At 38.1% G+C, this 26,871-nt stretch overlaps 1 protein-coding gene across 1 annotated transcript in view; it reads left to right on the top strand.

Annotated features, from left to right (window-relative positions):
• Positions 1-26,871, top strand: part of LOC150110639 (transient receptor potential cation channel subfamily M member-like 2) — a 658,320-nt gene that overhangs the window by 205,930 nt on the left and 425,519 nt on the right. The window contains exons 11-12 of the mRNA XM_090403554.1: positions 1,591-1,922; positions 16,501-16,753. Of these exons, the coding sequence (XP_090259680.1) occupies positions 1,591-1,922; positions 16,501-16,753 (585 nt within the window). The remainder of the gene's footprint in view (positions 1-1,590; positions 1,923-16,500; positions 16,754-26,871) is intronic.

The following is a 26,871-nucleotide window of genomic DNA, read 5'->3' as shown; positions in this document are numbered from 1 at the left end:
AAATTAGTAATTATTACTTAAAAATTTCTTTCGTTCTTTGTAATAGTTATGGATCAAATTATCCTCCTGTAGTCTGATAGCATATATTCTCTCTCTCTCTCTCTCTCTCTCTCTCTCACTCACACACACACACACAAATTTTAAGTGTTAGTTCTAATTTTGTTTATCTTTTCATCTGTATGCTCTGACAATGGCTATGACACTTGACCATGACTCTGCATGTAAAAAACAGTATTTTTCTTATGTAAATGTTATTATTCTGCAATTGTTTTATCATTATGTCATCTTACTCTGTTTATGTCTCTGTATTTAGTTCTTTACATATACAAATAATATGTAGTTATATTCTGAATTTGAAACCATTTATGGCATTGTGCACATACATAAGAGATGACAGATCTGGGAGTGATGATGGACAGAGACTTGAAGTTTAGAGGTCACATTGCTAAAATTGTAAGAAAATCACAACAGATTATGGTAATAATGTGGAGAACATTGGCATGCAGAAGCAAAGGGATTATGATTATATATTGCTTTCATCAGGCCACATGGACTAATGTGTGTATTGATTTGATCTGGTTTTATAGGGGATGAGAACATGTTAGAGAGGGTCCAGAGAAAGTTTACTAAGTCATTGTCAGGTTTATGAATGTTGCATATTAGGAGAGATTAAAGGAATGCAACTTACAGAGCCTTGTGAATACAAGAAAAAGAAGGGATATGATTAAGACACTCAAACATATAAGTTGGTTATGGGTTGTTACCAGAGTAATGCGGAGAAGAGTTTTCATAGAGTACAGGGAGTTAAGGGTAGAATTATGGGCTGTCTCTAGAAGCTGTATAAGGAGGGAGTGAGAATAAGGTTCTTTGCATGGAGAGTGATTGAGTGAGTGGAATGCATATGTGCGAATAGGTGCAGATGCAGTGAATGGATTTAAGGCACAGTTCGATGATGTTTTTTTTATGAGAGAGCATGGATCTCCTGCGATGAGTCCTTTATCTCTATGGAGATCAGATGCTAATAGTAATAATATGCAACACAACTACACCTGCTATGAGATCACCCCAGGTGCATTTTTTTTTTTTTTTTTTTAATTTGTTAGTTACATAGCAGAATCTTAATCCTAGGAAGGAAGTTATTTTCTTTTCCTTAAGACATATTATCTGTGTCATTGAATATCTACAAACCAACATGTCCATTTTAGGTACTGCTTCATTTAACTGCTACCTATTCATTTCACATTATTATGCAATCTAGCCACACAAGTGCTATCATTTATTTTATGTAAACTTTATTAGTGTCTGTATCTGTACCACTTTTCCAATGACTATCTTCCGTTGATGCCCATCTGCTCAATGCTAAGCCACATCTTTTAATGTCTCAGCTCTTTATGATGTTTCTGTATGAGCTTTTGCAGTGTAACATTTATTTTGTGCACTTTTTTTTTTTTTTTTTTTTTTGCTAGCTATAATATGAAATATTTCATTTCAAAATTTCATTACCACTTGTAATCTTTAGGAATTACTTTTCATGATTAATTTTAAAAACAAATGCAAGTATTTAATGTTTTCCTGATTTATCTTTTTTAGGCAATGAAAATTTCAGTGCACTTCATATCTGATCTCAACTGGCTTATTGCTGATCTGACCAATATCTCTAACTTTGTAAATGTTAAAGCACTACAAATGTCTGCACACTCCTCTGAAAATGATCATTTTGATCATCGCAAAGCTGAGAGAAAAGCACTAGCTATTCTTACCTTGTGGGCTGTATTTACTAATAGAGTCAAACTTGCTAAGTCACTCTGGAAATATTCTGATCACCCAATCCACCTAGCTCTAATTTTATCAATGATATATGAAAAACTAATTCCATTTGTGTATGAAAGCAATCTGAAATTAGAAATGGAAGCATTAAGCAGGTATGTACTAGTAAGTTAATGCAATAAGAACATCTAGCAAGCAAGATTAATAATTATGTGGAATAAAGAAAAGTCTTGTTTTTTTTTTTTTTTTTTCCTAGGACAGTCAGGCTTTACAAAGTCTTTCATGAAGGTCTCTAAGTGAAGATGTCTGTTTATACCACCTCAGTATTCATTAACTATTTAATAAGTATTACATACAGGCAAACAGATTTATTTTGCATTAAAATTAAATCAGTTAATTGTTTCATCATGATCTATTAATGATAAAGTAAATTAACATTACTTGAAATGTAATTGGAAATCTAATAGTAACAAGCCATCATATTGATAAGTGCTTCAAGGTATAAAACACTACAAGAGAAAATAAATTAATTAACTTTACTTATATTTTTCTAGATTTTCAACAAATTACTAAAAATTATTATTGCTATACAGATACCCACAATGGAGTCAAAAAACTCATTGTGGGGGGGACCAACACTAACATTCTACATACAATACCTATCATAGCTCTTCTTAAACTCATTCAGCATTGTGGTTCTCACAACACTTCTGGTGATTTATTCCACTCATTTGCTGTTCTCCAAATGAAATATCTAATCCTTACACCCTAACCAACCACACTTTTACACAACTTCCCTTGTTTGCTCCATTGTTTGCATGTATTACATTTCTTTTGTATTAATCTTATAGAATCCCTTTTAGTAATGTATGGGTTTCTATCATGTTCCCTCTCTTCCACCTGTAAACTAAACTCTGCAACCCACACATCTTCAATCTGTCCTCTTGGGGAGCATTCCACAGACCACTCTTCAGCTTGGCTACATGTCTGAATTTTCTGAATTGTCTCCTGATCCCCAAGAAATCCAAATGACCAAATCTGTGCACAGTAGTCAAGATGAAACCAAATCCTAGCCTTGTAAAGAGGAATAATAATCCTCCTCAAAAAATTAAATATGCCAAGAAATTATATTATTGTTTAATCCTTTATTATTATTATTACCCAAGATCCCATGGAGTCAAAGACTCATCTAGGAGGTCCTTTTATCAAACACACAGCTCATCATGCCGTGCTTTAAACACACTCAAATTCTCTGCAGACACCACACTCTCAGGCAAGGCATTCCAATCATTCACAACTCTGCATGAAAAAAAACCTGCTTCTCACTCCCCTACTCACACCCTCCTTATACAGCCCTCCAGGGATGACCTCTGGTTCTCCCCCTGATCTCCCACTATTTTCCAGCATTGATCCTATAACAACCCTTTAATAACTTGTAGGCCGCTATCGTATCTCCCCTCCTCCTCCTCCTCCTCCGGTCCGCCAGACTCTGCAAGTTGCATCTTCTCAATCTTTCCTCATACTCGACATTCCAGAAGTTAGAAACTACCTTAGTTAGTTGCCTCTGGACCCTCTCCACCATCTCTTCATCCTTCTGAAAACCAGGTGACCAAATATGGACACAATAGTCCATGTGTGGCCTAATCAAAGCCTTATATAATGGAACAAGAATCTCCCTATTTCTACAAGTCAGTATCCTCTGCATCATTCCCAGAAGCCTTTGTGTTGTCTTCACAATTTTGGCTATGTGTCCCCTAAGTTTCAGATCCTTATCCACTATCACCCCCAGATCTCTTATTTACTCCACCTCCAACTTATCCAAGTGTAAGCAAATAAAGTTTACACTTGAAGAAACTTCATGGCTAAGCTACTTGTATATAGAGGTCAATAACTTCCCATTAATTGCCTTAGCAACCCATAATGCAATGCACACACATTTTGGGTATGCATTATGAGAAGGGTCACTACTCAGACCTTTGTATACGTAAAGGATCTTATCCAAAAACTAGGTGATCCTTCAGATCACTTTAACCTCAGTGAGTAACCTGAAGGAGCTTATAACTCATTACACTCCATTAATCTTAGCAGTGATTCTGCCAGATAAAAACTGCAGAAGCCTCAGTTCCATCCAGTTGCAGGCAAAAACTGACAACTAGGCAAGCATCAACCTGCACACTGTAATCAGAGTCAGAAGGGTTTTAGTTAAAGATGTGATTGTTCTGTCTCCATTTGGTGACAGTGATCATGTGTACTGACTTGGGAAGTGACTTAGTTTATGGATGTTCTCTTCAGAAAAGCTTATCTATTAAATTAAAAACTTGTGCCACCAGAGCTAGCACCTATCCTTTATCGCTTTTTCAATTGGTCTTATTCAACTGGCATCTATCCTACAGTATGGAAACAGGCCCACATTCAGCCCATCCCAAAGAAAGGTGATAAGGAAGATGAAATGGTTTCAGTAATTCAGTTTATTCACCCCAAAATCATTGGAGTAAGTGAAACATGGTTGAATGAAGATGATATTGTAACAGGAATAGAAATGGAAGGATACAGTATTTTTCACGAGGATAGAAAGGACAAGAAAGGGGGGGGGTAGTGTTGCTGATGATAGCAGGGGAAATTACATCCACACAAGGTAGACATGAAAGGGATAAATAGTGGCAATGGTTATTAGGCAGGATTATGTAACGTGGAGGTTGAGAGGAAGACTTATTTAACTGGATGTTGTTATAAGCCTGGAAATGTGGTTATTTATTTCGTGTGAACTACAGAAAATCTAAGAGCATATATATAAATGATTAAACACATTCATTTAAAGAAATAGACATTAAAAGAATTTGGATTAAAAGCATACATTAAAATACAAAAATGCCACTTGTATGAAATATTAAAAACATTAAATGTCAAATTTTACTCATATAGTGACTAATATACTTTAAAGCTGTTTCATTATATTGCATTAAATCTTCTTAGGTACATATATTATTAATGTCTATTAAGCAGTATTGCAGAGGATGATCCATGATTTGTGTTTCACCACATGAGCAGCTGTCATTTTCTGTGTGGCCCCATCTGGCCATATTCTGCTTTGATCTGCCCATTAGGGAAGTCTATTCAATGTCTTTTATCTTTGCCAGTCAAGATGTAAGCCAGAAGGAAGAGATTCATTTAACCACCTTACCGGCCATTATGGATCAAATACACATCCTCATACTCTTTGTATCCCTCATATATTTCAATGTAATATCGATGGTATTACAATTTTAATATGCACTTCACATCCATGGAAACTAGGATGTATATATATACGTCCTGGCCAGTAGCGTGGTTGAGTTCAGAGCCTCTGGAGATTGCTCTTGCCACATTGTTGACCTTGTAGCTTTTATGGAATCAACCAACAGTTCCACTGAGTGAATAAAACTTTCCCTTGATCTTAGTCTCCTATGTGCTGCAACATGTCCATACAAAGGATGCTGTTCATCATTTAGTTGTTGTTTCCGCTCATATCTACTCTGTGTAGTCCTTCTGATGTGAGGAGGTGCAATACCAGACAGTGAGTATAGATGGTCAATTTTTGTAGGCTTAAGGCAGCCGGTAATATGCCAACATGTTTCATTAAGAACCTTATCAATAATTTTGACATGTGATGATCTTTTCCAAACAGGGCTAGCATACTCGGCTGTCGAAAAGCAGAGTGCCAGTGCAAGAGGTGTGCAGTACTTGTGGATTTACACCCCACCGAGATGATGTTAATCAGTGCAGAATATTATTATATGTTTCAGTTTTAGCTGCTGTCTTCTCTATGTGTTGCTTATAATTTAAGATCCTATCAAATGTAACACCTAAGTAAGTTGGATTTGGATAATTGACCAGTTTCACACCATTCCATTTTATATTCAACTCTCTCCTTGCCTCCCTATTATTGAGATGGAAAAGACACATTTGGGTTTTACTAGGATTTGGTTTCAGTTGGTTTTCCTTATAGTACACTGTAAGGGTTTCTAGTTCTTGTGTGAGCTACTTCTCAATGTCATCAAAGGATTTTGCTTGATAAGCTATTGCCCTGTCATCTGCATATAAGAAGGTTCTTGACCATGGGTTTATAGGTTGGTCATTAATATATATATATTGAAGAGGAGGAGAAATAGCACACTTCCCTGAGGTAGACCATTTTTCTGGATATGCCATCTGCTCTTTTTTCCTTGAAAATCAACAAAGAATCTCCTGCTGAACAGCAGCGACCTAAATATCTCCACTAACTGATAACTGTTTGTCATGCTGTAAATTTTGACTATAAGCTTTCTGAGATTTAGTGTGTCATATGCTGCTGTCAAATCTATAAATACAGCTCCTGTTGCTTAATTCCCTTTCAAAGCCATCCTCAATAAACTGTGTTAAGTTTAATACTTGTCCAGTGCATGATCTTCCTGGTCTAAATCGTGCCTGTTCTTTTATCAGCACTTTCTCCATTTCTGGACTTAGTCTATTTAAGATTAACCTCTCATACAGCTTCAGTGTTGTGCATAGGAGAGCTATAGGCCTGTAGCTCTTTGGATCTTCAGCAGGTTTACCCAGTTTCAGGATAGGTATTACTTTCATTTGCCTCCATATGCTGGGTATTTTAGCAAATTTCCAACAAAAGTTGAAAAATTCTAACAACTACTCTGTTGCCTTTTCTCCCAGATTCCTTAGTATCTCGTTTCTGATATCATCTATACCAGCAGCTTTTCCTGGTTTTAAGGCTTTTAGGACATTTTCTAGTTCCTCTTTAGTGAATGGTGCTTCGAACTTTTTTAATATAATCTTTAGGTATTTTTCCTTCTGTACTTGGTTTACCATTCAGAGATAGCTGAGTTGCAATTTGGTTTGCATTTATATTAACTTCGATTGCTGCTGTTGTGGGGTCACCAGATAATTTTTTGAGTAAGAACCAGGCTTTCCGGCTACTGTGTTTCATATCTAAGCTTTTAATTTTCTCTGTCCATTGTTGACTTCTTTTTTTCAGACAGTGCTGCTATAAGTTCCTCTCCTGCATCAATTTTTTCTGATGAAAATGGATCTTTATCACATAGGGCATAATATCTTTTATATATTTCCACATTGTGCTCTGTAAAACCTGGAATGTAACATGTTCTACAACCTCTTGAGATGTGCCTGATAGCAGACCATCTAATAGCTTTGAGGAACTTTCCATAATTTTCTGGTCTGAGTGAAATGTTGGTCAGGTTTATGTCTAATTCTCTTGAGAACTGTTCCCAATTAGCTTTTTTAAAATTAAAGCGTCTTCTAAGTCGGATCTCCTTAAGTTGGACTGGTGGGAAAACTTGCAGCATTATTGGTCTAGGCTGTGAACTTGGGATTGGTGCAAGTACCTGTTTAGTGCACAGATTAGCTATTCTATTACTAACAAATCCAAGGTCTAGGTTATAACCTCTTTTCCATCTTCCACTGTTAAATGATGATGGCTGTTTAGGATCGTGTATAAGATTCATTTGATTACTTTCAGCCCACTGTTCAACTAACTCTCCATCCTCATTTGTTTCACTATAACCCCACTGTGTGCTATGACTGTTAAAGTTGCCTGTAATAATTGCAGATTTCCTTTGTGTCAAGTACTGGGACATTTCAAAAGCAAAGGTTATACTAGGTGGTTTATATACTGAGAAAACACTAATGTTATCCAGATCTATTCCAAGGATTTCTATGTTATTTTGGTTTGTGATTAGGCATCCTGTAACCTGGAGCTCCTGCCGAGTGAAGATAGTACTTTCATACTTTTCATGTGGTATTTCTTTTATAAGCTTCATTCCAGCCATTTTAGGTCTGACTTGTTGAGGTCCTTTGTGTGTCTCCTGTAGACATAAAATATCACATTTTTGTTCTTTACACATTTTTGCAATAAGATCTTCTTTTACAGAGGAGAGGCCTACTGTATTGTGTGAGATGATTATCAGGGTTGGTTCCCATAAGGGCTGTTGAGTTTTAGTCATTGTGTCTAAAACTCAGATTTAGACACAGTGACTGTATATTTGTATATCTAGAGTTGTGGTGAAGGTACTGGAGAGATTGCTGAGAAGTAGGATGCAGAAATGGGTTGATAACAGCAGTATTCTCTGTTATCAGCATGGATTTTTAAGGCAAGATCATGTTTCACTAACTTACGTACTATGACAAGGTGACAAATATCTTGGATATGGGAGAATGCATATGCAGTGGTGTACTTAGATTTTGCAAAGGCTTTTGATAGACTGTCACATGACAAACTCTTATATAAATTGAAACAGATGGTATTGGATAACAGAATTCTGATCAGTGACTGGCTGTCAGATTCAGAAAGTTGTATATGGAGGGTATCTTGGAAGAGAAAGGTCATTAGTGGTGTGTTGCAGAGGTCTGTTACCATTGTTGTTCAATTTGTATGTTAATAATATTGGGATGGGTTTGACTAGTGAGACACTAGTCAAACCCATTGCAGCTGTTTGTGGATGATGCAAAGCTGGGGAGGCAAGTGGATGTTATGGCCTTACAAGAGGACTTGAATAGATTGCATGAATGTGGAATTATCAGTTCAGTGTTGCAAAGTGTAAGGTTTTGAGATTTGGTAAGCAATGATGGGATGCAAAGTATACATTTGGTGGGGAACTTTAACGGAAGTAGAGAAGATGAGAGATCTAGGATTAATGGTGGACAAGGACCTGAAAATCAGGGACCACATTGTACAAGTTGTGAAGGTGTCACATCGGATAATGGCAATGATGTGGAGGACCCTGACATGCAGAAATAGAGCAGTTATGATGCTATTTTATAACGCCTTGATCAGGCCTCATACGGATAATTGTGCACAGATTTGGTCACCTGGTTTTCATGGTGATGAGGATATGTTGGAAAGGGTACAGAGAGGATTCACAAAAGTGGTCAGCGGTCTTTCGAATGTGGAATATGAGGACAAATTGAGAGAATGTTGCAGAGCCTCGTGACTAGGAGGAAGGGGGGGGGGTTATATGATTGAGACATATAAGCAAGTCAGGGGTTGTTATTGCATCAACATGGAGATTTTTCATGGAAATGGGAGAGTGGGGGGGTAGAACAATAGGTAATTGCTGGAAACTGCATAAGGAGAGTGTGAGCAGAGGAGTGAGGAGTAGGTTATTTGCATGGAGAGTGGTTGGTGGGTGGAATGCATTGACTGAGTGTGTTGTGGTAGACTGATTTAAGGTCTTGTAGAATTCAATGCCACCAAAACTCAGTCCTGTCTGATTTCTCACAAGAAAGTGCTGACATTCCTTCTTCTAACTTTCAATAATACCAGATATCCAAACATAATCAGATTTTCCTTCAGTTTAAGGCACAGTAGTGCTCAAGTGTTAGAATCCTCAAGATCTGCCACAACCAGTGCCCTGAACTCCGATCTTCAATGAGGCAAGGGCAGTCTTGTAGAATTCAATGCCACCAAAACTCAGTCCTGTCTGATTTCTCACAAGAAAGTGCTGACATTCCTTCTTCTAACTTTCAATAATACCAGATATCCAAACATAATCAGATTTTCCTTCAGTTTAAGGCACAGTAGTGCTCAAGTGTTAGAATCCTCAAGATCTGCCACAACCAGTGCCCTGAACTCCGATCTTCAATGAGGCAAGGGCAGTCTTGTAGAATTCAATGCCACCAAAACTCAGTCCTGTCTGATTTCTCACAAGAAAGTGCTGACATTCCTTCTTCTAACTTTCAATAATACCAGATATCCAAACATAATCAGATTTTCCTTCCTGGGCTGGCCTATACCTCCAACCATTCCTCGCATGAACACATTTCAATCATAGCTTCTGCAGCTGCCAAAAAAACTTGTACTATTAAACACAAGACACTACTTCATCTTCACAGCTACTTAACTCTATACAAATCCCCCCCCCCCGAACCATGGAATATTACTTCCATATTTGGGGTGGTGTATCATTAGAACAAGAACTACTGCCAACCAACACTCTTTTACTGTCCATCTATCTTGAAACCCACAAAACTAACTTTGCTGCTTCCTCTTTCATCCCACTACTTCTGTGCTTTGGAACAGCCACTTCCACTCTGCCTTCCCCAAAGGATACAATCTTCAATTGTTCAAAAAAAACTGTGCACAGATTTGGTCGCTTGGTTTTCATGGTGATGCGGATATGTTGGAAAGGGTACAAAGAGGAGTCACAAAGGTGGTCAGTGTCTTTGGAATGTGAAATATGAGGACAGATTGAGAGAATGTAGGTTGCAGAGCCTTGTGAATAGGAGGAAGTTGGGGGGTGGGATATGATTGAGACATATAAGCAAGTCAACAAATTCCTCTACTTTTTAGTGACACTTGTGACATTATGATTAAGAATTATAGACACGTAAGCACAAGATTATTTTAATATTTGCCAAATATTTCAGAATATTTATTTTCAGACTGAAATATTTGGCAAATATTAAAATAATCTTGTGTTTACGTGTCTATAATTCTTAACAAATTCCTATTCTTATTCTCTTGTCCGCACATGGCACTTAACTCCTATTGGTCTTGTGACCTACCTTTCATGTGTGTAGGTCCAGATGTGTGTGTGTGTGTGTGTGTGTAATCTAATGCTTAGAGTTGTCATTTTAATTAGTGCTTAGAGCTAACTTTTAATAAAAGGTGAATATATGAACTTCTGGGAAGCGTTCTGTTTCAAATAATGCAAACCAAGGCAACTCTGATGCAGAAGGTTCTATTTTCATAAGCTCTCTGATAAATTTCAAATTTTTAAGTCGTCATCATCATCAAATTCCTGCCATGTACCCTCAAGGGGTGTACAGGATATGATGGTACTATATGAAAAATTTACATCATAACTAACTTCCTATCTACAATTTTCCTTCAAATCAGTCTGTTACTTCCCAAGACTCCAACATTATCAGATCTTATATTTCTATTGCCTGAGGCACTTTGTACCATATCAATCCACCTATATCTTGGTCTTCCTCTGGGCGGTTTTCCTGCCAACCTTCCAGAGAACACTGTTTTGCTAATCTTTCCTTGCCAATTCTATTTAAGTGACCATACCACCTGAGATTAGCTCTGCTGCATTCTGGGATGCTAACAATGTCAAGTTAATACCTAATATCCTCATTTTTAATATGATATTGCCATTAATGCCATTTGTTCACACCTCTAATCTTTCTCAGTCTCTAGTCATATCTGTCATATCTGCAGTCTCTAGTCTTTGTCCAAGTGTTTTACTTCTGACCCAGCTCTCAGATCCATAAATTAAGACTGGTTTGAAAACTGTCTTGTATATAGCTAATTTAGTGTTTTGGCTAATTTCTCTCTTATTCCATATGAATTTATTCAATTGACTTCCTTCCATACCAGCTTTGTTGATTCTGTTGTCTATTTACATATTTAATTTACCATCTTCACTAAAAATCGTGCCTGAGTAGCTGAAATGTTTTACTTGTTCCACAGGTTCTCCGTTCACAAAGCAGTTGACATTTTCAATGATTCTGCCTATTTTCATTGTTTTTGTCTTTTTATTGCTGACCTTCATACCATATCTATTACAACCGTTATTCAATTTAGTCAGGGAATCTTTCAGACTTGTAGCGGATTTATTTAGAAGTATAACATCGTCTGCATAAAGCAAAGAGCTGACATTAACATCTCCAATTTTGATATCATGTTTAATACCACTTTCTTTCATAATGTGATCCATATAGATAATGAATAACAGAGGGGATAATTACATCCTTGTCTCACACCACATTTAACATTAAACCACCTTCCTGTACTTCCTTCAATTCTAACTGACTTGCAACTCAAATAAAGACTAAGTATTGCTTGATATAATGCCCCATTGACACCATATAACTGTAGCATATTTAATAGCTTCTCTCTTGGCAACTTGTCATATGCCTTTTCCAGATTGACAAAACTTAAGTATAGATCTTTTTTATATTCCGATGCTTTCTCAACTGCTTGTCGTAAAGTGAAGATCTGATCCTGACAGCCTCTATTTGGCCTGAATCCAGCTTGTTCTTCACCAAGCTTTTCTTCCACAATTCTTCTCAGTTGTTTCTGAAGTATACTTGCATATACCAGGAACACTCAGTAATGAAATGCCTCTGTAATTCTCACATTCAGTTTTATTTCCCTTTTTATATATGGGTACTATGAGAGCTCTTCTCCAGTCATTGGGAATTCGTCCCTCGTCCAGGCTTTCTGAACTGTGCAGTGCAGCCATTGTAAGACTTTTATACCACCACACTTCAGCATTTCTGGCCAAATAACCTGTACTCCTGCTGCCTTTCCACATTTCAGGCCTTTGATGGCTTTTTCTACTTCACATATGGATATGTATTCCTGACTATATGCGTGTTGAGTGTTTTTTACCACTGTGCTATCACTGCTTGTTTCATATAGCAATTTTTCGAAGTAATAATCCATACTTCAGGGATATCTTTTTCTCCCATTTTCATGTCACCTTTATCATCTCTAATTCCTTTTACAGCATCTTTCCTCCATTTCTGAGCTTCTTCAACAACCTCCAGAATATCTTGCCACCTTCTTGATATTTATTTTCTATGTTCTTACCAAAGTCCTCCCATGACTTTTGTTTAGCTAGTTTTACACAGTTTAGCTTTCTTACATTTGTCTCTGTTTTTTCTAAGAGCACATGTTGACTGATTTGCCAGGAACATTTGATTTGTTTTCTTCTTTTCCTTCACTGTCTTTTTAACTTCCTGTGTCCACCATGGAGTTCTGATTTTTCTATCCTTGCAGATAGTCTCACTGCATGCCTCTCTCGCTGAATCAGTCAGTGTTTTCTCCAAGGCTTGCCATTGAATCTCCAAGGTTTGGTTGCGGTTCTCAAAAAAAAAAAAAAAAAAAAAAAAAAATCAGCTAATGCCTTTTTATTCCCGTATACAGGGAGTAGGCGAGGCCATTTAGCCCTATCTAACTATTGGAGACTGAATGGGCAGTTCAATCTCCACTGGTACCAATCAGTGATAGATGGCCCAAGGCTATCACTAATTAAGCGGTACTCAGTGAAGAGAGACGGCTCAAATGTGCCGCCATTTCGTGGTCCCTAACCCTAACACAATATATTTAATGTCTGAAATAATGTGGGTTCTACGGTCGATTTTCTCGAGTTTACAGGACGAAAAACCCGAGTTTCCGGGAGGAAAAACCTGCTTGCCTGTCCCAGAGATCGACTAACTCGGGAACCGGTCTAAAAAAGGCTTAGAAAAATTTCCTCTAGTCGCCGACTAGACTCGAAACCAAGTCTTCCTTCGTGCGGCCAAATGCCGTGGTTGGCAAACACCACATCCATTGAGCTACACAGGCTTATTCTCAAACTCTTTCATTTTTTCTTCAATAATTTTTGTGTATTTTAGTCTGCAGTTCACATCTGAGAGCTGCTGAACTTTTATTCACTTTAAAACTTTCTTACATATTGGAAGTTTTTTTTTTTTAAATTCATATTTATTTCAATTTGGAAGAAAAAACTTTCATCATCTTTCTCTAAATCCAGAGTAATTTACTAATAAGGTGGTACACCTTTTGGCAACTCATATAGGTAAATATGACTTTCCATTGCTTCTCCCTTGGTATCACTACTTCTGGGTCTGTCTCCCACTGATGAGACCTGAATAAATGTCGAAACCGGTCTGGGTAGTGACCCTTCCTTTAATGCATAGCATTATACATGTCTGCAAGGAGATGTGCTTTGCCTTAATAGGAGATAGTGAGACAAGGAGTGATGAGCGCTTGGTCCACCTTTACCACGAGTTGCCTCAGTCCTGAAGATACTTCAGGTGCAAACTTTGTTTGCCTACACTTGAATAAAGGATTAAACTAAATTTATTATAATCTAAAAAAGTGGAAAAAAAAACTTCCAACATCTTTCTCTAAATCCAGAGTAATTTAATAATAAGGTGGTACACCTTTTGGCAACTCGTATAGGTAAATATGACTTCTCCATTGCTTCTGCCTTAGTATCACCACTTCTGGGTCTGGCTCCCACTAATGAGACCTCAATAATGGTCGAAACTGGTCTCGGTAGTGGCCCTTCCCTTAATGCAGCATTATACATATCTGCAAGGAGATGTGCTTTGCATTATGGGAAATACTGAGACAAGGAGTGATGAGAGTACACTTTGATGTCCTGCACCTGGGAGAAAACATCACTATCAACAATAACATGGACAATGAGACTTTTCTTATTCCTTGCCTCTTCTCTCCATGTGAATTTGTGCAAATTTTTATGTTGGAGCATGGTGTTAGTAATAACCAGTCCATGTCTCGAGCAGAAATCCAATAGGTATTTGCCATTATTATTAGCTTTGCTCTTTTCTCCAAATTCATTTCTTACTCTGCTATGTAGATCCCCAACAAAGACCAACTTTTCCTTTTTCATTGCGTCAGTTGCTTTCTCTAAAGTATCAAAAATTCCTCCACTTCTTCCTTAGTAGAACCTGCTGTGTTACCATAGCCACAAATAAGTCTCATCGTCCAGTTCCCCATTCTGATATTTGCCCACATCACTCTGCTTGAGACTGCCTGCCATTCAAGAAGATTAGCCTTGTATTTAGTGTTGAATACTGTGGCTACTCCTTCTTTTGCTTGATTGTCATTGCCTGAATATAACATTTTGTATATATTTCTCAGAAAGATCTCACTAGTTTTTGTCTTTTTTGTTTCAGTCACTCCTATTATGTCGATCTGGTACTTATCTAATTCCTCAGCTAGCTCCATTTCTTTGCCATTCAGGCTTCTTATGTTGATAGTACTGATCTTTGACTCTGGTGATGTTGAGTTGGGGTGTGTTTTCAGATTTGTTCCAGTAGCTGAAAACTACTGGAACTTTTCGCTGTTTGCCCTGGTTCCCTGGCGAAAACAACAAGGCCTTGTTTAACCAGGTGATGCTCCAGTCAGCATGAAATTTTTATCATGTTGTACCATCATTATGTATTTTGGTTTAAGCCAATAAAAATACAATTTGGTTGGCTAAATCCCAAATTGGTAGCCCATCCTCGTTCATTCATTATCCAGGTAGATACCCAACAGGGTGCACCACGAGAAGGTGAGGATTGGACATTAGGTCAGAAGCCCTGGTTGGTTCTCTGCATGCCTTTAAAGGCTATGTAGAGGTCTCCTCTCAGTTATACTGTGTTGACCCTTAAGCACTCCTTATGCAGGCATCCTATTCATCAAATCACTTTTAAAATTATTAGCAATATCTTTCACCTTTCTCCTTAAATTCTCTCCACAATTTTTTTTTTTTTTTTTTTGCAGCTCAAGCTTAATGGTGTTATTCATCCATTTAACTCCCACTTGATTTACTCTCCAGACTAGCTATGCAGTCAGGCATTACTTCCCTCAAACACTCCTTTATTACTTCCCATGCACTAGCAACATCCGGACCTTGCAGTTTTACATGCCATGGCACTGATCCAAGCAATCTCCTAAGCTTGTCATAGTTACCAACCCAGTAATTCCACATATACCCTGTCTTAATTGAAAATTCTACACATTTAGCCATCTCCCAGGTCAAGACTTATGATCACTCTCACCATTTTATGGCAGCGTGGTCATATTTGTTATAGTCAAATTCTCAGACAATTACTAGATTGAGCACTCTGAACCCCTAGTATATTCCATTACATGCCGTCTGAGGTAGTTATCCATTAGTAACTGCACAAAATCCATTTCCTTCCTCCCATGTGTCCTCTCCTCCTTCCAATCAATGTTACCATAATTGAGATCCTCCATAATAATTACCTATCCTCCACTCATTGAGTCTATTTGCCTATGCATACTATCTCCATCATCTATTCCATCACCTGGTCTGTAGCAGCACCCAACTGTATATTTTGTTCTGCTGGCCTCAATCTCACACCAGATAGCCTCAAATATGCTATTTTCACCATCCTGCAGTTGAACTTCTATTCTCTTTGGCTGCAGTTTATCGACTATCAATAAAAATACCCCCCCCCCATTATTTTCTCTCTCTCTGCTTTTCCTGAACACACTATACCCTTCACATTCTCTCCCACTAACTATATCATCTTCTGTTAGCCATGTCTCACTAATGCCAATAACCTGTGGCCAGGAAGAGCCAACTGAGGCTAAAAATTCCTCCTCCTTGTTCCTAATACTCCTGGAATTAGTGTACATAAATTGCAAAAGTCCCTCCTAGTGCCACCACTATCCTGACTCCTTATACTAACTATCCCATTTTGGTTTGTTATCCTTTATACTATTTAAAGGAAATCCTGCGATCTTCTATTAATTCTGTATATCCAATTTTTTTTTTTTCTTTGTGTGAGAACATCAATAATTTACAACAGATCAGATATTTGGAAACAGGTGTTGTAGGTGATATGGTTGATGGGTTAGATAACTAATAATGAATCTTGTGACTTCTAAGAATAATTAATTTCAAAAGTGAGAACTTGCAGCATTCAGTAGCATTTTAGATTGCACCTAAACAAAAACTTTGTTTACAAACAAATAATTTTCAATTACTTAAACTTTGAGCAACCCAAAACTAAACACTAATGCACCTAGCAGTAAACTTCATTTTGGGTGTATTGTGCAAAAGACACTCCCCTAGTTTACTTCTCATGTTACTATAAAATTTGAAGAAGAGTACTGATATTTTGCTAACTTTTTATTGTGATTACTGTGATTTTATATTTACATATCTTCTTTTTTGTACATATTTATATTAGGGAATTTGCAGAAATGGCAACTGCAGTTCTTGATGCATGCTATAATGAAGCTCCTTGCAGGGCTTATGATGTATTATATGAAGAAAGTGCTGACTGGTCCTATAAGACTGCAGTAGATATTGCTGCTGATGCTAAAAATAGAACTTTTTTAGCTCATCCTTGCTGTCAGAAATGGCTAACAAATGTATTCCAGGGGAACATTAGAATTCGGGATCTTGCCTGGGGTGTGTTTGCATTCCCTTCATGGTTGAAGGTAAAATAGAAAATAGTAATAATAATAATGGAAAAAAAGCATGTAATTCATAATACAGTTTAACTCTTTGATTTAACATCCCATTATTGTACAGGTAGCAACTGAAATATTACATATAATTGCACAAAAGAGCTTCCATAGTTCAGTCAGTATCGACAGTGTCCTTCTGATGGAAAGACCTGATTCAAATCACATCTAGGATGCAAAGAACCTCTATCAAGACTTTTCACCTGAAGGGTAAGTTAGCCAATATCATACAGTGGTATCAAGGTGTGTTTTTTTCTCCCAGAAACTTGTTTTCTCCTACAAAATGCCGAATTACTTTGCTCTAATGGGCTATTGAGCCAATATGAAAGAGGAGATGGGGATTACACAATGTCCAGTGTAAATAGCAATTTATTTATATTTAACTTATTTTTCAGATGCTTCACTCTGCTTCATCAGGATAAAGATAACTTAGAAAAATGGTTAAACTAGTTAAATGTATGGATCATTAACTGCATCATTCAAAAAAAGGTAAATATCTGTTTCAGATTGCTTCTTCTTCTTCTTTAGCTAGTTAAACCTCTAAGGTTCTTAGCTGCATGCACCAGCTTCTTCCATTCCTTTCTGTCTTGAACTTTTTCATTCCAGTTCTGAATTTCCATTTCATCTAAATCTTTTTGGATATTATTCTCCCACATATCTGCGGTTTACCTCTGGATCGCTTTCCATTAGGCTTCATCTTGAATGCTTGTTTAGCCATTCTCTCCTCATCCATTCTTTTCACATGTCTAAGCCATCTCAGTCTTGATCGAATCTCATCAACTAGAAGTGAAGATCAATAGAGTTCATGAAGTTCTTGTTCATGTCTTAGAAGAAGATAAAGAACAAGTTTAAGAAGAAGATAAGTTTTCATTATTTAGATATTTAGTATACGTAAATATGGTTTTTACTTATAGTTAATTATATAGTTATTCTTACTTATACTTATTTAGAATTTAGTTGCATTAGTTCCTTGACACTGTTTTGAATAATAGCGGCAGTGTCAGCTCCAATTGCAAAGGGCGTATCACCAAGTCCTCCCCCATTTAAGGACTCCATTTTGAATGACATAATAAGGGATTTTGTGGCATGCAGGACTTGTGGAATGTATGCATCCTGGCGGTTTTATATGTGGCCGGTGAGAGAAGGGGAAATACATATATGTGCAAAATGCAAGCAGTAGGAGGAACATGGTGAGTTAGAGATGATGATAATTGACCTCGTTGAATCAGAGGTGGGAGATTCTCCATGTAGAGAGACAAGTGGTATGATAGAGGGCAAGAGAAATATGAATGAAAAATTAAGAATGTGGAAAGGTTGAATGATTGTGACGTTTTCGGAGAAGGTCTCAAGTGGGAAGATGAATGGCAAACAAGAGTGGCTGACTTGCAGAGAGAAATAGATGAGCTGAAAGAGCAGGTGGAATGTCTCAGGAATGAGATGAGAAGTGTGAAAGATGAGATTAGATGAATGGAAGAGATGAATTCAAGGCGAATCAGAGTAGGAGTGAGAGAGGGGTATGGGAATGATAGAATAGGAACAGTAGAAGAGAGGGAATGAGAGAGAGTTATGGAAATGGTAGAAGAGGAGAGAATAGGAACAGTAGAAGAGAGGGAATGAGAGAGAAAGTTATGGGAATGATAGAAGAGGAGAGAATGGAAACAGTAAGAGAGAGAGAGAGTTATGGGAATGATAGAAGAGGAGCAAATGGAAACAGTAAGAGAGAGAGAATGAGAAGAATGAGAGGGAGCATTGGAACCAGGGATAGAGTGATGTTAGGAAGACAAGTAAGTAGGGGAACACAGAGAGAAAGTGTTAGAGAAGAGAGTGAGGGACGCAGGTGAGCAATCGAGGAACAGAGTGGTTGGAGGTATGATGTATGGGGACTCAATAATCCGTGGTGTGCAAGATAGGATGTGTGAGGAGTGTTTGCCTGGAGGAACAATAGAAAGAGTGGCTATGGCAATTAAGAGGAGTGAAAGGGCGGATGAGATAATTGTGATGGTAGGAATGAATGACTTGAGAGGCAATGTAAATCGGACAGCGAGAGATATGAGATTCTTGCTTGAGGTTGTACAAAAGAAAACGCAGAGAGGAAAGATAGTGTGCATGTGGCCTAGGTATGATAGTGACGAGCTGAGCAGAAGAGCTGTAATATTGAATAGAATAATAGCTAGAATGCGTCAGAAGAGAGAATTGGTATATGTGAATGCTTGGAGGGCATTTGAGGACAGAAAGGAATTGTATGCGAGAGGCGACTTGCATTTGAATGAGGAAGGATGTAGGCATCTGGAGAGATTGCTGTTTTCTGAATGAGTCGGTGAGCCAATGCAGGGAAACTAGAATACCCTAGGTGGATGGTAGCAGGGGTGGTCTCTTATGGGAATGGGTGCTTGGAAGAAGGGGGACAACATCCAGTAATGCTGAGCCCAGTTCAGTCTAAAGGGGATAATGCTAGGTATAGAAACAGTGGCATTTTTAAGCTTTATACTAATGCCAGTAATATCTGGAATGAAGCAGAGGAATTGGTGACACTCATAGCATCAGCCAGACCAAAGATTACTGGGATCACTGAGACATGGTTGACAGAAGAGGATATAATAACAGAAATAGAAGTAGCAGGATACAGCATTTTTCGGCAGGATAGGAAGGGAAAGCATGGTGGTGGAGTACTGCTTATGATAAGTGATGGCTTATATCCTCTAAAAGGGGAGGCTTTGGAAGGCAGTGACACTAATGATTTTGAAAGCATACAGAGTGAGGTAGAGCTGGGCTTGACAAGATATTTAGTGGGATGTTGCTACAGAGGGTGTGGACCAGGAGATGATTAGACAGTTAAGCTTGGCAAGTGCAAGAAGAATGATTGTTGTGGGAGATTTTAACTATAGCCGTATAAATTGGGGAGAGGAAAATGCATGTAGCAATAAGGGAATGGAATTTCTACAATTCTTGACTTAGGCAACATGTAATAGAGGGAACAAGAGGATTAAGAATTTTGGATTTCGTCATAGCATCAGAAGAGTTGATAATAACTGAGATGACATCTCTCCCACCACTTGGAGAGTGACCATGTGGTTTTGACATGGAAGATGAATAGATATGCAGCATTATCAGTGATGCATAATAGTCAAAGATATCAACATGGAGAAGTTTCATAGAGGAAGGAATTGGAAGGCTGGGATATCATTAGTACTTGGGAAATTGTGAAGAAATATTTGTTAGCAGCAATAGTAAGCTGTATTCCACAAGTGAAGAATAGGAAACAGTTTGGTGTAAAGTGGATGACAAACAATATTAAACAGGAACTGCATGTGGAAAAGAGGCTATGGAAGAGATATAAGGAGACAGGTGAAGAGATGCGTGAGGAATATATGACACAGGCCAGAAGAGTGACTCGTGTGGTAAGGAAAGCGAAACTGGAATATGAGAGGAGATTGGCCCTAAGATCCAAAGAAAATCCTAGGGAATTTTTTAGCTATGTGGCCAGTAGGAGGAGAAATGACTGTGGAAGAATGATATTGTGGGATAAAAATGGGAATAGAGTGACTGATGCAGAGGACATAGTGGAATTGTTCAATGAACACTTTATTGGAGTATTTCATCCTAGAGGAGTCAGTTTTAATGCTAGAGGGATAGGACTGGTTCGAGGTCTGGAGGTACAGGAGGAGAGTGTGTTTCAGATACTGAGTACTCTGGATGTCAGTAAAGCTGTGGGACTGGATGGTATTTCACCACGAGTTTTGAGAGAATGTGCTAGGGAATTGACAGTGCCTTTAACGTGGCTTTTCAATGAAAGTCTGGCTTTGGCAAAGGTGCCCAGGGAATGGAAGGAAGGTAAGATAGTGCCATTGCATAAGGGTGGTAACAGACTAGAAGTGTCTAATTATAGGCCAATCTGTGTGTCATCAGTAGTTGTTAAGATCTTGGAGAAAGTAGTGTGGGACCGTATATAGCACTGGGCAGATGAGGGTAATGTTATCTGTGAGAGTCAACATGGATTTGTGAAAGGGCGCTCTTGTTTTAGCAATATGCTAGCCTTTTATAATAAAGTTACAAGAACATTAGATGAGGGAAAGGCATATACTGCAACTTTCTTAGACTTGGCGAAGGCATTTGATAGGGTGCCACATGATAAGCTGATATTTAAGTTGCAGCACATGGGTCTGGATGTCAGATTGGTCACCTGGATTCAGGATTGGCTGTCTGAAAGGTATCAGAGAGTTGTGTATGGTGGAGCAGTTTCCAGGAGGCAGAGGGTTACAAGTGGGATCCCACAGGGCTCAGTACTTGGACCTATATTGTTTAACCTTTATATCAATGACATAGCCAGTGGATTGCAGGGGGATATTCAGTTGTTTGCGGATGATGCGAAGCTGGGAAGGATTATTAGTAATAGTGCAGATGTGGTAGCCCTGCAAGAGAATTTAAATAAGCTAAATAGATGGGCAAATGAATGGGGGGTCTCAGTTTAATGCAGCAAAATGTAAGATCTTGAGGTTTGGTAAACATCGATGGGATGCTGCATACTCTATGGGAGGAGTTATACTGGAGGAAGTAGGGGAGACAAGAGATCTGGGGTTGATGATTGATAGAAACCCGAAGCTTAGGGGACATATTGCAAAGGTGGTGAACGTAACACACAGGATTGCTGCAATTATGAGAAGGACACTGACCTGCAGAGATAAGAGGGTTATCATTCCGTTGTATAAGTCTCTGATCAGACCACACTTGGATTATTGTTCTCAGATTTGGTCCCCAGGATTTGAAGGGGATAAATTAACTGTGGAAAGGATACAAAGACAGATGACAAAGATGGTTTCAAGACTGTACAAGGATAGTTATGGGGATCGGCTGAGAGAATGTGGACTGCAGAGTTTGGTGGATAGAAGAAGGAGAGGTGATATGATTGAGACTTTTAAACTGTTGAGAGGTGGTTACAGGGTTGACACTGGGGAGTTCTTTCGCTTGGTTGAACAGCGGGAAGGAGTGATGACAAGACGCCATCCCTGGAAGTTACGAAAGGAAACTGTGAGCAAGAGGGTAAGGAGTGGTTTCTTTGTGTGGAGGGTGGTTGAGCCGTGGAATGCATTGCCTGATGGAGTGGTGGGAGTGAGAACGGTCAGTGAGTTTAAAGAGTGGTATGATAGACTTTGTGTTTCTCGGGGGGGGGGGCTTTCGATGAGTCTTGACAGACTTTATGTCTTAGGAAGGACCTCCCTCGAAGAGTCTTTTGACTCCTTGGAGGCCTGAATAATAATAATAATAATAATAATAATAAATAATAATAATAAACTCAAAATATTTCAACATGATTTAGAAAGTAACAATTTTAAGTATTTCCCAAGAGTGAAAATTTTTTTTTTAAAGAAACCAGTCCCAAAAATTGTGAACAACATATCAGCCAATCTATAGAAGTTCTAAAATCAGTAACTGAGCAGTTTTCTTCTGGATTTGAATAATTTCGAATGATGGAACAAACAATCCAATTCATAAAGTATCCTGATGAAGCAGAATTCATGGGTCTTAAATTAGATGGCTTTGAGTGGTTGGATTTAAAAGATCTAGAAATGCAACTAGCCAACTTCCAGTATAATCCTATCTGGAAAAGAAAAAATGAATTAGAACTTGAGCGGGAATGTCTGCATGATACTGCATGTTAAAAATTTAGACTGTGAAATTCTAAGCATGTGGAATAACTTTCCCAAAAACGTTCATGCTCTTAAAATCTTTGCTAAAGCTCTTCTAACAATTTTCTCTTCTACATACTCTTGTGAAACTCTATTTTCTGCCTTAAATAATATCAAATCGAAAGGGAGAAATAGATTGAGCAATGATTTGAGTGCTGCCTGTGTAGCATTAAAATGTACACACTATAGCCCTTCTATAAAGAACTTTCTACCAGTACTTAGCAACAGAAAAGTCATTAAATGTAATATAAGTTTGTAATTTCACTTTATTAAATTAATTGTATAATATGAATCATAGATTTTATATCAATGGCCTATTAAATAAATAGCCTAATATGATATATATAAGTCACCATCTATGATTATGTAATTAAATTTATAATGCATGTATGCAAGTGGCACATCAACAACTTCAATATTTAAAAAAAAAAAGATGTTTGACACACCTGGGTAAAAAGGTTCGCCATCACTGGTATAGATCAAGCCCTTTGGTCAGAAAGACCTCGGTTCAATTCCCATTTATGTTGTGAGAAACCTTTATCTGGTCTCTTTCAACTAAAGGTGAGATAGCTAGTCTCATACAGAGGTAGAGGGTATTTTCACCTGGAAACTCGGGTTTTTCATCCCTCAGAACAGGCAAACCGGCCCCACGAACACACATGGATCTACAGTCAAAAGTTTTTTTTTGTAGGGAACTTTCCCCTGCACTTGGTTCTTGGTGCCCCTGTGCAATATTAGTCCCAGTGTTGTATTATGGATAGATCCATAATTGTGAACCTTCAATATGAAGATGACACCTAAGATGATGATGATATCTTGAAATGCTCCAACTCTGTACAAGCTTCTGACATTCCATGCAACCTATTCGTAAACCCTATTCAAAGGCCTGGGTTGATATCCATTTAAGTCTATATAATGAAGATTACTTGTTATGTTTTGTGACAAGTTGATTTTTTACGAGATGTAGTTGTATGCCAGGTTGTCAATTTCAGATTGCTAGTTATGTATATGTAACATTCGATTAATAAATACATAAAAAAAAATTTACAATTATGTATGGGTTTTTATGTTATGTTTATCCTGAGGTAGTAGGCAAAAATCTGTAAAACTAGTGCCTATTTTTATAGCCACTAGTTTTGCTGACTTTTGAAATATGTAAAATGACCAAAGAAGCCTTGAAGAAGATAACACTGATATATATATATATATATATATATTTTTTTTTTTTTTTTTAAAGAGAGGCAAACCAGATTAGAAGAAACTAATCTAGGTTACACTGGATGTAAAAAAAAAAAAAAAAAAAAAAAAATCAATGAAAAACAGAACTGTAGAAATATGTGGATAATACCTCTAGAAAGTTTGAGCTTGAATCGTTGTGAATACTGATTTTATAATCTGATGAATATCATCCCATTATAGTGCTTCTCTCAATATGGACAATGCCTAGTAGTTAAAAAATTGAATCCCATCTATGATGTGAGGAACCTATTAAAGAATTATTCAGCTGAAGCTTATGGAAGAGGTATTTTATTATTATTATGTCACACCTCCAGGGAGTCCAAAGACTCATCGAGGGAAGGCACCTACTCTGCAACTCTTCATCTCCACCACTAAATCCACCAACTACAACAAACCGCAACTAACATCTACCCCCCATCACCACAACCACTAGCATTTCCACAGACAATCACAAACATCCATGCCCACGGCGGGATTCGAACCCCACAGCCTTTTGGCTGGAGAGTGGATATGCTAACCACTCGGCCAACCAGGCTGGCAATGAGGTATGCTTTTCCTTTTGGAGACTTGGGAATTTTTATTACTATTATTACTATTATTACGGGCAACTCCAGGGAGTAATTAGACTCATCGAGGGAGGCCCCAAATCATATTCATCACAACTATTTGACATTCATACAGTATCTATCATACCTCGCCTTAAACTCATTCACTGTCACAGCATCCACCACAGACTCAGGGAGCGCATTCCACTCATTCACTACTCTAAAAGTAAAGAACCCAGCTCTAACACCTTTACTAACCACACTTTTGCCCAGTTTCCATGGATGTCCCCTAGTCCTCCCACAACCAGCCCTGTTCTCAAAAATATCTTCTGAATTAATTTTATAGAAACCCTTCAGTAATTTGAATGTCTCAATCATATCTCCCCTTCTCCGCCTATCAACCAATTTTTGCAACCCACAAATCCTCAACCTGTTCTCATACGGTTCATTCCACAGACCTGCTATCATCTTGGTCACTCACCTCTGGATCCTCTCCACCTCCTCCCCATCAAGAAGAAACCTAGGTGACCAAATATGAGCACAGTAGTCTAGATGGGGTCTTATCAAGGCTCGATACAGAGGAACAATAACCTGCTTGTCTCTGCTTGTCAACGTGTTCTTCAGCAACCAAGTGATTTGATGAGCTGTTTTGGTCACTTTTGCAATGTGTCCCCTAAATTTCAATTCCTTATCTACCAACACTCCTAAATCTCGTGCCTCATCAATTTCCTGGAGCACGGTTCCACCAATGCAGTAAACTGCCGCCAATCTTTTCACCCCAAAATGCATAACCTTACATTTTGCCACATTAAACTGACATCCATTCTCCTTAGCCCAGACCTCCAATCTATCCAAATCATCCTGCAAAATTTTGACGTCATCTGCATTCACTATTGCCCTACCCAACTTCGCATCATCCGCAAACAAATGAACTGTTCCTCTCAGATCATTTCCTATATCATTTATGAACAAATTAAACAGCAGTGGTCCAAGAACAGATCCTTGTGGCACACCACTAGTCACAGGCCGTCTTGTGGACTCTACTCCCGAGTAAACCACTCTCTGATATCTCTCCGTCAACCACCCTCCTATCCATCTCACCAACCCTATGTCCATTCCCATATGCTGCAATTTACTGATTAGAATTCTATGTGGAATCCTGTCAAAGGCCTTGGCAAGGTCCAGTAGAATCACCGTAAACCCATTACCCTTATCCAGTTCAGCCGTCACTGTGTTATAATACGTGAGCAAGTTACTGAGGCATGACCTACCCTTCACAAAACCATGCTGTCCCCGATACAGTATCCCATTTTCTTCTATCCAATCTTGTATTTTCCTCTTGACTATTTTCTCTAAGACCTTGACAATAATTCCTGATATGCTGATCGGTCGGTAATTTACAACAGCAGTCTTGGAACCACCTTTATGCAGTGGAACTATTTTCCCCTCTTTCCACCCGCTCGGGACTAACCCAGACCCGAGACTCAAATTAAACAAAATGGTCACGGGTACTGACAATTCTTTAGCTGCTTCTCATACAACACGAGCTGGTATACCATCCAATCCCACAGATGTATTGACATTGAGGTTATGCAATAGACTACTCACCTCCACTTCATTCACCACAATTCCCGTATAATCTACTGGTTTATTCGTTTCTGCAATGTCACCACCTGGATGATATACTTTTGCAAAGTGCTCACTCAGTAACTCAACTATCTCAACTGATTCAGTTACCTCCCTACCATCGGCATTCTTTAAAATCAATCTGCCATGTACATTTTTCCTTTTACTTGCTACATATCTAAAAAACTGTTTAGGATTCTCTTTAGCCTGCATGGCCAATGTTCTTTCGTAATCCTTTTTTGCTTTTCTTACCACACTCGTCACCCTTCTGGCCTGTTTCATCCAGCACAATAAACAAATCCATTAGACTCAGTTTGATAGACATAGCAAACGATGGCAGAATTTTGTTTGCTGATGATGTTGGATAGAGCAATAGTGAATGCACATGATGTCAAAATTTTGCAGGATGATTTGGATAGTTTGGAGGACTGGGATAAGGAGAATGGATGTCAATTTAATGTGGCAAAGTGTAAAGTTATGCATTTTAGGGTGAAAAGATTAGCAGCAGTATACCACATTGGTGGAACTGTACTCCAGGAGATTGATGAGGCTAGGGATTTGGGAGTGTTGGTGGATAGGAAGTTGAAGTTTAGGGTGCACATTGCAAAAGTGGCTAAATCAGCTCATCAAATCACTTGGTTACTGAAGAATACTTTGACGAGCAGAGACAACCAAATTATTAGACTAAACACTGCAGATAAGATCTGCAGTCTCTTGTCTCTGGTTAAGTGTTTTATTTCTAACCCAACTCTCAGATCCATAAGTTAAAATTGGTTTGAAAACTGTCTTGTATATAGCTAATTTAGTGTTTTGACTAATTTCTCTCTTATTCCATATAAATTTATTCAGTTGCCTTCCTACCATACCAGCTTTGTTGATTCTGTTGTCTATTTCTATATTTAATTTACCATCTTTGCTAAAAATCATGCCTAAGTAGCTGAAATGTTTTACTTGTTCTATAGGTTTTCCATTCACAATGCTGTTGATATTTTCGATG

Source organism: Typopeltis vanoorti, chromosome 1 (genome assembly GCF_054136105.1).
Source record: "Typopeltis vanoorti isolate ZY-2024b chromosome 1, IOZ_Tvanoo_1.0, whole genome shotgun sequence".
NCBI lineage: Eukaryota > Metazoa > Arthropoda > Arachnida > Uropygi > Thelyphonidae > Typopeltis > Typopeltis vanoorti.
Note: the sequence above shows the minus strand (reverse complement) of the source record. Positions and strands in the feature narration are given on the sequence as shown.